Genomic DNA, 11,173 nt, shown 5'->3' on the forward strand with positions numbered 1-11,173 from the left:
CTGGCATGGCAGCACGGGGAGCAGGAGCGCCTGGCTGAGCGGGCACCACTGCCTTTAGTGGAGGATACTCCAGCTGCCCGCCGTTAGCAGCCGCCTGCTCCAGGACATTTGGAGCTGATCCTGGTAGTGCCAGAGCTGGAAACTCCACCTGGCTGGGTAAGACAGCAGATGCTGCAGCAGGAACTTGTACCAAAGATGGAGAGGCTGCGATGGGGCTGTCACATAGACCCGCTTGTAGGGGAAGCTGCTGACCAGCTGGGACACCAGGCAGATCCAACACTACAGAGCTCGTCTGCTGATCGTCCGACTGCTCCAGGTCTAGAAAGAACACAAACATCAGGTCAACTTCTCAATGAGCCACATGGAATGAAAGAAAGTCCCTGCAAAAGCTCCTGGCTACCTGCAGTGATAACCACATCCAGCCATTAGGGTTTCCCGTTGTAAATAACTGCTACAAGTCAAATTACAACCTAAAATTGCAGATTACGCAGAAATAATTCACTGAAAAGACACTGCTTATTAAAACAGCAGTGACCGAAACTTGAGCTACCTTATAGCTAAAGCAGAGTTAAAATACTGAGGCTTTCCTGAAACTCAAAGAAACACTCCTAATTTGGTCCAATACCACAAACACATTTAAAATGCATGACTTAACAAAATTAATCATATTCCCCCTCCAACTAAATGAAGTGAAACAATCAGAACTAAGTCAGGTGAGAACAGAAGAGAGATGACACAGCAGCTTCAGAGAAGAAGACATTTTTGATGAAGTTTGTAAATACCTGGCCCTTCGGACTGCTGTGTACCCTGAGGAACCGGTGGAGAAAATTCTGGTGCATCACTAGTAGGGTTTTCCACAACAGGACATATAATAAACCACCTTTTGCCAGTATGCAAAACTAGAGATGAAAAGAAAATAAAAAGTAAACACAATAGTTTCCATTCATTCCAGATCATCTGTCAAAACCCAGGCTTCATCTCCATGTTTAGAAAGAAAATCACAACTTCTACGGCATTAGCTGAGATTAAAGCAGCGACTCCTGAATTGATTCTCATCTCTTCTGGAAGGGAGACAGTGATGCCTCCCAATTCTGACACACATTCTCATCTATTTTCAAGTATTCATACTTTTAGAAGGGTAACAGTTGGGTACCTCAACATTTTATTAATGGTACTGTGGACAGTTTTCTCACAATGAAAAATTAGTTAATTTTGTAAAGTTTATCCAGCTTAACTTTTCCTTGTTGGAAGTTTTCTAGCCAATGTTTCCTTCCACATCTTATCTCAAAGCCTGGCCTATGTAAATGGCAAACCAGAACTATACACACCTTGTAACTTTCATTAGTAGAAATACAAATGTTATATTAAAAAAGGTGTACTGAGAAAATTATATGACCTTTACAAGCAAAAAAATAAACCAGATCTTTTGAGCAGAAAGTCTAGTCTGGAGGATTCTCAGTTTCTGCACTTGTCCAAGAAGTTCTAAATTATCCTTCTTCCTCTGTCAGCATGGAGTAAAATACAGAGGGTAACAAGAATTTTGGAAACAATGCTTCCTTCAGCAGAGGGTTCATTTTTCCCACCAGCATGCACTTACAGAGAGAATCAGGGGCCAAGTCCCTTCTCATTCCGTTTGTCTGTAAAACCCGTAAGATAGGATTGTGTTCAGAAGGCCAAGATCTCCCCTGTAATACCAAAGCAGCTGAAAAACTTTGGAATTTCCAAATAAATTACCAAGGCAAACATAATCTTTTAGCTTTCTCTTGCAAAGGCAGTTATTGTGGTGTAAAGAGCGTGCTTGCCCGTACCTTCTTGACTTTTCCACCACTGATGATCAGCCCGTGTAATTCAGGGCTTCCCTAAACATCCCCAGATGTTAGATTCATCCAGGTTAGCCCTGCGATCTTCCAGGTTACTAACAGCAGGGACCACTCTCAGACCCCTCTTTCTAGATGTTTTCTAGATGTACTTCCAGCCACCAGGAACTGGTGGATTTCCTTGTGAATCTAGCAAACTTCTGCATAAACTCATCACTGCCTTAAAGCTTGAGATTAAGTTTGTATTCAAAGGCACATTTACCGTTTTGTTGATAGACAGGTGTCTTCATTTGAGACTGCCGCTTCTCCTGTTAAAAAAAGCAAAAGTAAAACAATAGAAGAACAAGCTGGTTTGTGTCAGTGCAAGAGGAGCATCATTCCAAGGAGCACTCACATTGTAAGCCTTAATGGAGTAAAAGCATTATTTTTCTAGCTAAGAAACATTATTTTTAAAATTTTAAACACAGGATGTAAAACTAATTTACAGTAACTGGCTGTTAAGAAAAATGAACCGAACTAGAAGTCTTTATTTAACATTTCTTACCTCGTTCATTTCCAGTCTATCAGTATCTTGCTGGGGACTCGTTCCCTGATCAGAACTTCGTTCTCCTTCTGTATCTTCACTGAGCATATCTTCTGCTTTATCAATAATGTCTTTCATTTGTTCAATAAATGTCTCTTTTTCACTCTGCAATATGAATTCATTCTCTACCTACAAGGCCACATCAAAATAAAGAGGAAAACAGTAACGTTTTGATTAATGCCCCGTTCCACATCTAGCAGAAAGCTTGGTCAGCAAGCACACATGAGAATAAGTTGGCTGAAGCAACTTGGTACATGAAGAGACGGCAGGCAGCCACCCCACCAAGCCTTACCATGTAAGTAGCGATTTCCTCTGGCGCATCACCATCCAAATCAAACTTAAAAGTCACCATTTTGTGATTGTGTGTTTCAAGCTGGCACTCCACCATCTTATCCCCCGTGTTGCAAACCTGCAGGGAAAGATTCACAACAGTTATCTCTGGCAAAGCCAAAGAAATCCTAAAGTTGCCCTCAAAGAGGTTGTACTTGCATTTAATATGGTCAGTTTTGGTCTGCTGGACTTCTCCTGGCGTGAACGAGCGCGTGTAGATTTCTTATGTTTCTTTGAAGACTTTCCTTCTTGTTTTCCGCTTCCTATTGCTCCTTCGAAGCTGTCGCTCATCTCTTTACCCGAAGCGACATCTGGACTCATGTAGCTTTGTAAGAGAAAGGAAGAAAAACCCCAAAATAAAGCCACACTCACACATGGTGGAGTTATACATAGGTAAGAAACCACAAAAAAAAGGTGGACATTTGCACTGTTTGGCCCAAACTGGTCCTTTCCAACACAAACCATTCCATGATTCCATGAAACTGAGGCAGCTACCGAAAGATGCTCAGTAAGCGAAGGGAACTACTCCAAGTCAGGTATCTACACTGGCTACATCTACTAAGAAATTATCTATGAACACTTCCACCAATACCACAGGGAAAGTCCCAATGCTCTTAATACATCCCACCATCTCCAGATCCCTTCCTGTCAGGGATCTTTGCAGCCCCTCTCTGAACTGCACAAGTTCCTCTTTTCCTAAGGTCCAGTTTTCTCAACTTCTGCCTGTCTGCCCTCAGAGCAGAAGGTCCAAACAGGATTGGTTTATGTTTGTTGGAGATGAAGGAAAAGAGTGAGAAGTCAGTAGAGCATCCCCTAAGAGACTGCTTCTTCTAAATCCACAGTTCTCAAGGATCAGAAAGAAGGTTTTATGCTGCAATATCCCAGGTGACCAACTAGCAACAGTACATTATTTTTAGCAGCCAAAACAGTAGCTGCTAACAACCTTATTGTAATGTGACATGTACAAAATACGTCAACATGCAAGTAATTTGCAGGAAATTTTCAGAGGTTCATAAAAACCATGTCAGGAAGGAACCTGGTAAGGCCATCTGGCCTCTTTATTACCCCAAGGTATGATCAGCTCTGTCTAATCCAGCCCTCACAGAGGTTTGTGTAAACTGATCTGACAAAGCTCCCGTGAGATTTCAGAACCTTCCTGGACAATTTATTCCTGTGTTCATTTAGCCATACAGGTATCAAAGAATTTAAGGCTAACCTATGGATCCTTTTCTTAAATTTAAAGCTTTTATTCCTTGTTCTGCACTAGAACAGCTTATTTCTACTCCCTTTGCAGCCACCTTCTACGTGTAACTCGCATGTTAAGAAAGTGAATACATTTTGCACGTAAGGTACAGCTCAGATCCCATCTCTGCTGCAATTCCAGCCATTTGATTCACGCACCGTTACCCTCCACTCTACAGAAGCACAGTCCAGCTCCAGGGCTGAGCTACCCATGCAGCTGGAAAAGAGAGATCTCCCTCTACAACTATGAGACATGTGCTGGCACAGACTCTCCATGCTGCTGCAGACATCAGTCAGCCTTTCAACCACAATTCTGGAACAGGTAAATTAGAATTCAAAAGATGACTGAAAATGTGATGTGCCTTTCTACAACAGACTAGATAGACAACATGAACTTATTTAGCCTAACTACTTTAGAACTAACCTATAGTCATGAAAACTAGCCTATAGTCACAAAAAATTAGATTTCACTTTCCACACATCACTTAAAAACAGCATATTCTTGGAAAAAAGGTTCTGTTTCAATGTTGCGGCATTGCAACTTGTGTTAGGCTAACTTTTTTGGTGGGGTAGAATGAAAACAGCAAGAGGGAGGTGTCTTCAAAGTTCATAAACTTTACTCATTCTATCTATTCAGGAAAACAGAAAAGGGTCGCTGAAATCCTAACCCCAAAGCTTTATAATTACCAAGAGTGAAGTTGGTGCTGGCTCCTGCAATAGGCAAAGCATTCAGCTGCTCATGAGCACAGGCTGTTCGGATCCACCTTATCCGGATCCAAATACTGAATAATTGGGCTCAATGCTGGTGCTGGAGCAGGAGCTGTCACCTGGGAGGGGAGCCCTGTCCACTGTCCCCACCCAGCCCCTCTCCAGTCCAACAGGGAGCCTTCCTCACCAGGGTTCTGCCTCACTGCTTCCCCTGAACCTTGCAGCTTCCCCTGAACCTCGCTGCTTCCTCTTCTGCTTTTGAGTGCAGAACCAGGCAGATAAAGACTGGGAAAAATTGAAATTTGCTTTTGTTGCTGAGGAGGGCAGCGCTGGCTCTGAGCGTTCTTTATCATTACTCCTGTCATGAGCATTGCCAGGCTTGAGTCTCACCTCATGTACTGCAAAGCCACAGAACAGGCTCTGGCCACGTGTCCTAACATTTGGAATGAGACCTTTGAGTGGCTCAACACACAGTTCTCACCAATACACTGCTCCCCGTGACATACCTGGGAAAAATCATTATAGAAGGTGATAGAGGCACACTCAGTTTATTCCCAAAGAGGGAATAAACTATAGACCCAGTTATACCAACGTAACATGTTTTTATACAGATTCAACAGCATCAAAACCAGGGACTGTACCACTTGTGTTATCTTAACAAAAATGAGAAGTTACATAGAATCACAGAATGGTTTGGGTTGGAAGGGACCTTAAAGATCATCCAGGTCCAACCCCCCTGCCATCAGCAGGGACACCTTCCACTAGACCAGGTTGCTCAAAGCCTCATCCAACCTGGCCTTCAACACTTCCAGGGAGGAGCAGCCACAGCTTCTCTGGGCAACCTGTTCCAGTGTCTGACCACCCTCACAGTGAAGAACTTCTTCCTAATATCTCATCTAAACCTCCCCTCTTTCAGCTTAAGCCCATTTCCCCTTTTTTTGTCATTAACTGCCCAGACATCAAGGCCAGGATGCAGCACCCAAGCTAAAGAATTAAAAGAGCTGGAAGAACCAAAATAGGCACAACATGCACAGAACATTTGCAGCTTTGTCCCTAGACAGGCACCCTTCCATCCACTCCTGGTCATATCCTGCCTGTCTTCTCCCAGCCAAGGCAAAGGCCAGGCCTCGTAAAGAGAGAGGGGGGAAAACAACCTCCAGAAAGAAAACATTTCATATGCCAAAGAGATGATAACCATACCTTTCACAGCTCTGTGACAGAGTTTGAAGTTTGTCCTGTATTGCCTGCTCCTAAAATGTAAGAAAAAGTCATTTAAATAAATGCATTGTATTGGCAGATGAAAAACAGTTTTAAGAAATGTTTTGCTGTTGAGAGAGCAGTAATCCTAACCCATTCCATTTAAGCAGTTCTTGTAACTGGGGAAAATATTACACGTCCCATTTTACCCTCCCAACGTTACTTCTGTCCCAAGCATCAGCATCTGCACAACCACAGAGCCACTAACGTGCTGGTTCCCTTCTGCTGCCTCGAAAGCAGAAGAGGTGGTGAAAGAAACAAACAGTTCTCACCACAATGGAAAAACCTGATTGCAGGACAAATCCACATCAGCACCTTCCTAATTTTATTTTTGAATGGACATATAGTATAAGTTGATTTGCTTCACTGCTTTGGATACTTTCCTGAAATATGTTAAGTACTTTCACTGTAAAATTGTGAAAATTTCTGGGCAACTTACCAATAAAAGATGAAAATTCATCATTTAAAACCACCACCCTCACATCATGTTCTCTACAAAATAGAAATTTTCCCTAAAAGCTTCCCTCTTCACTGACTGCAATGCTGTGTCAGACGTCAACAGTGTGACTTTCGCATGGGGCAGACCTGTTTTCACAGAATTTGCGGTGACGATGCTACTGGCCCTACTGCAACAAACTTACCATGTATGTACACAGACACACACACTGTGCATGTATATAAGGGTGGATGTATATACAAGCACCTCAAATATATTCATAAATATATATAAATTTTTATATATATATTTATATATTTACAAACATATGTCTATAAAATCCCTCTATAGACACACAGCCAGAAACAAGCCCCTTGACTGTCAGCACTACATCTTGATACCAAAGCAGTGGGTAGTCTGGAGTTAAAAGCTTAGCGGTTAACCCCACACGTTGCTTATAATGCCACACATGCACCATGCCAAGCTTGAGGCAGTTTCGATAAAACGGCAAAATTAATGAACAGTGAAACACAGACATAATGTATCTAAATTTTAGTAATGGACTTGATCAAGTGCCTTCCAAAATCTCACTTGCCTGATCAATTCAGATTGGTTTGGATGACACTGCTGCCACACGTTTAAGCAACAGACATAAAAACGTTATGGCAGAGTAGCAACAAAATGCAGTGTTCTGATTATACACAGATATGAAACTCCTCTTACGCCCAAGAAAGCCTCAGGAAGATATGTCACAGAATCAGCATGTTGATCAATTTGACCATGCTATGATATCGGATTGATTTATTGAATTGAAAAAGAAAAAGGAGTTAACTGACAGATGAAAAATAAGAATGAAGTTCACAAAACAGTGGTTAAATGTTCCCAGGGATACGATAAAGTGACAGAGATGTGCCTCAGTGGGCACGGATTTCTCAGGTAATATAGGACAACCTCTATCCCCTGTTCCACACTGAAACAACGAGGTTTATTCCTATTTTCCAGAATCTCTAATGGGATGGACCCCGCACTGAAAGCTGAAGCTTTGGCATCAGCATTGAACCTGACATGAGCTCTGCATACCAGAATGAATATTTATTTGACAAGAATTAGGCTGCTGCTAGAAGGAGAGGTAAAACAGGGACCTAGAACCTGGTTTCAGTGTCAGCAGCATCCTCACTGAACATCTCCCGGAAGAGGAGTTCGGCTGTGCCGCTAAGGACATTTGCAGGCTGTACTGTGCAGCCAAAGCATCCGACAAGTGCATGAAAGCACGAGTTAAAAAAATTTAGAAAAAGAGATTTAGTTTGAAAAGATGGAAATTGTGACTTTGGGAGGAAAGGTAGCTCAGCACAGAGAGCCTCAAGAGGAACAAATCTGAAAGCAGAATTGCTGAGGGACATTTCCATTCAGAAGCGGAGAACAAATTACACTTATTTACTGCAAATAAATATTTAATAAATATTATTAAATATTACTTATTTACTGGTACAAATGCCAAACCCTTTGCTTTGCTTATGGGTATCTATTAAAGAGTTGAAGAGAAGGAAGTGTTCTGTGACGTTCTGTCAAGACCCAAGGTTAAACAATAATGGGAGTGGAAAGAAAAGTCAAAATAGCAGAGAGGAGGACCCAACAGTTTTAGAAAGAAAACAATAAAATGTATCTTGCTTATATATCCACTGAGAATTGGGAATGCCTGTGAATATCTGAAGAAGCAAAAATCCCAGGGCTAGGCTAGAATTCAGGCAATACAATGCTAAATGAAATGGGAATAAGGCTCAAACTGAGGAACACGAAGAGCTTTTACACAGTGAAGAATCAGATTATGAAGCAGTTTCTTAAGACAAATGATGGTAGGCTGCACAAACGCTTGAGACATTTAAAACAAGACCGGACAAAACATGGGTGAAACTCTACAGAACAGCTTCTTACTGACCCACAGCACTTAAAAGAAAGTAATTTCTACGTCTGTGTTTGTGCTCAGCTGTGGACAAAGAGGTACTTAGTCCTGCTGCCTCATCGCTTCAGGGAGACATTTCACAAAGTACAACATGCAGTTTCCAGCTTCTTTTGAAATCCTCAGTTATTTGCTGACCTGGAGTCACTAATTTCTAGGACAAGTGGCTCTAAATGGTGAGAAGGGATAATTTCCCTTGCGAAATAAGCCCATTATTTCACAAAGGAGTAAGAAGGCTAAGGGTGAGGCTGGTGAGTAACTCCAGAGGAAACAGCTCTACCTCTTGAGATGTCTCTGTGACCGCCTGGCCAGCTGAGCCGGGAGCTGGGACCTGCTGCCCCAGCGGCTGCGGAAGATCGGGCTGAAGCTGCAGCAGACCAGAAGGCTGGAGAGGCAGAGAGTGATCTATGGGGACAGGCGGACTCGCTGTAGCAAGGCTGCCATGAATCTGTGCAACGGCGTCGGGAGCGACACGGGGAGGCAACAGTTCAGGCTGCAACTGCAAAGGCGGTGACATGACTATCGAAGGTGGCACAGGCAGCACGGGCACCTGGGCTCCAGCTTCCAAAGCATACTGAGGGTGTCCAGTAATCTGCTGTAACACAACAGACAGCTATTAAAACAAATCTCTACTTGGAGTGTTTCCGACTTACACGATCAGGTACTAAAGCCACTGGAGTTCACGGAGAAAGGTTGATAATCCTGCGGTGAGATCGTATTTGTGTGGTCTCTGCTTGGAAAGGTAACTGCTTAAGGGTTTAAACTGAACTTATTTGGTCATTGCTTTGAAATGACCAAATAAAAATGTAAGGATTCTTCTGAGATAATGATGACAACGTGTGTGTTGCTCAGGTGCTATTGAATTTGTAGAAACAAAGCCATATTTGGTAAGAAATTAAAATCTGAGATTATTAATTCATTGCCCTGAATCACAGAATCACAGAATATTACGGATTGGAAGGGACCTCAAAAGATCATCCAGTCCAACCCCCCTGCCAGAGCAGGAACCTAAATGAGATCACACAGGAAGGGGTCCAGGGTCTTGAATGTCTCCAGAGAAGGAGACTCCACACCCTCCCTGGGCAGCCTGTCCCAGGGCTCTGGCACCCTCACTGTAAAGAAGTTTCTTCTCACATTTAAGCGGAACCTCCTGTGTTCCAGCTCACCCCCATTGCCCCTTGTCCTACCATTGGGCATCACTGAGAAGAGCCTGGCTCCATCCTCCTGACATTCGCCCTTAACGTATTTATAACCATGAATGAGGTCACCCCTCAGTCTCCTCTTCTCCAAGCTAAAGAGACCCAGCTCCCTCAGCCTTTCCTCAGCAGGGAGATGCTCCACTCCCTTCATCATCTTGGTGGCTCTGTGCTGGACTCTCTCCAGCAGTTAATAGTGAATGGCTTGCTATGCTTCCAATGAGCCCACCACAATGTCCATGCAGAGAAAAATACACTCTACTCATAATCTAAATTAGGGTTTTAAAAACATCTGCTATATATGGAGAACCTGTAGCTAGTATGGATCAGACAATGAACTCTTTCTTACTGAATATACACCAGTATCTTACGGAACACATTATCACCCATTGAGTGTAAACATTTAAGAGAACTTAACTCTTGCCACGCCAAGCACCAAGGGCCCCAATCCTGCAAACGTTTCCTTGTTTTACACACACAGAGGAAATTTCATTTATCTCAGTGGATTTCTTCAGTGCATTAAAATAACTTGTGTGCGTAAGCGCTTTGTGGGAACTGGACTGATGAGATTAGATGCCAACTACCTTAGAGAGTGTGTTGTTATTTTGCATAACAGCTCTTTTGAGTTGTACATTTAAGAACAGAACATTCTCCTTTTAGGAACATCATGTATTTTTCTGAGGGGACTGAGCTTGTGGGAAGAGGAAAAAGGAAAGAAAGGAAAATATGGAAGAAAAAAGGCTTTTTAGTACTAGGTAAAACCCTGCCTATTTTTTTTTAATTATTTTTTAAAAATATCATCATCTAGAGATTTAGACTATTTGGAGAATATATTTTTTAAAAAATTACGACTCAGATGAGAACTAGGTCACACAATTTTGTTACTGCATGCTCTCTGCAGATCCTGGATATGAGTGGAAATTATTCTTCCAGGTTTGAATGTGGATAAAAATAAAGACTCAATGTGCTTTGTAACACACAACAGTCACATGACTGCCTATGTGGAGGTTGTTATAACAGCGACTGTGGTTTACACTGCAGAAGAACAGTGAATTTTTTTTTTTTTAAGTCTTAGATAACTGGAATAATTCACAAAATGTGTATGATTTTGTGGCTGCTCCTCCCTGGAAGTGTTCAAGGCCAGGCTGGATGAGGCTTTGAGCAACCTGGTCTAGTGGAAGGTGACCCTGCTGACGGCAGGGGGGTTGGAACTGGATGAGCTTTAAGGTTCCTTCCAACCCAACCCAGTCTGTGATGATTCTATGATAATTTACCTGGGCAAAACTAAACTCAGAGGTGCTAAACATCACCTGCTAAAGCAGCACTGCATTGGAAAGCCTTTATTTACAGAAACATCTCTATTAAATGTACTTTAAAATATAGAACAATGTGGTTTTGAATATTCCTCTGCACTTGTCCATCGTGTTTGTAATAGCTTTTTTTTTTTTATCCTAAAAATATTACTATGCAATTCTTCCACACACATTTGATAGATAATGACTGTGTCAGGAGGGTTTGGGAATATCAGCTCTCCAGTTTAGTGTTTGCCAGGCTTGCTGTGCATAACGGGCCCAATTCAGTTCCCTCTAAAGCCACTGGAAACACTATGGCTCATGAGCTCAGCGGTAACCGCCTCAGGCTCCGCGT

General features: G+C 42.4%; 1 protein-coding gene across 1 annotated transcript in view; it reads right to left on the reverse strand.

Annotated features, from left to right (window-relative positions):
• Window positions 1-11,173, reverse strand: part of LOC104527778 (serine/threonine-protein kinase WNK2-like) — a gene marked incomplete at both ends in the record, with an annotated part of 19,770 nt that overhangs the window by 5,159 nt on the left and 3,438 nt on the right. Inside the window, 8 exon segments of the mRNA XM_010171585.1 lie at window positions 1-318; window positions 783-899; window positions 2,080-2,125; window positions 2,362-2,529; window positions 2,693-2,809; window positions 2,890-3,055; window positions 5,881-5,930; window positions 8,611-8,925. The exon segment at window positions 1-318 is cut by the window's left edge and continues 350 nt beyond it. Coding sequence (XP_010169887.1) covers window positions 1-318; window positions 783-899; window positions 2,080-2,125; window positions 2,362-2,529; window positions 2,693-2,809; window positions 2,890-3,055; window positions 5,881-5,930; window positions 8,611-8,925 — 1,297 coding nt within the window.

Source organism: Antrostomus carolinensis, unplaced genomic scaffold, assembly GCF_000700745.2.
Source record: "Antrostomus carolinensis isolate BGI_N321 unplaced genomic scaffold, ASM70074v2 scaffold5547, whole genome shotgun sequence".
In the NCBI taxonomy this organism is placed as follows: Eukaryota; Metazoa; Chordata; class Aves; order Caprimulgiformes; family Caprimulgidae; genus Antrostomus; species Antrostomus carolinensis.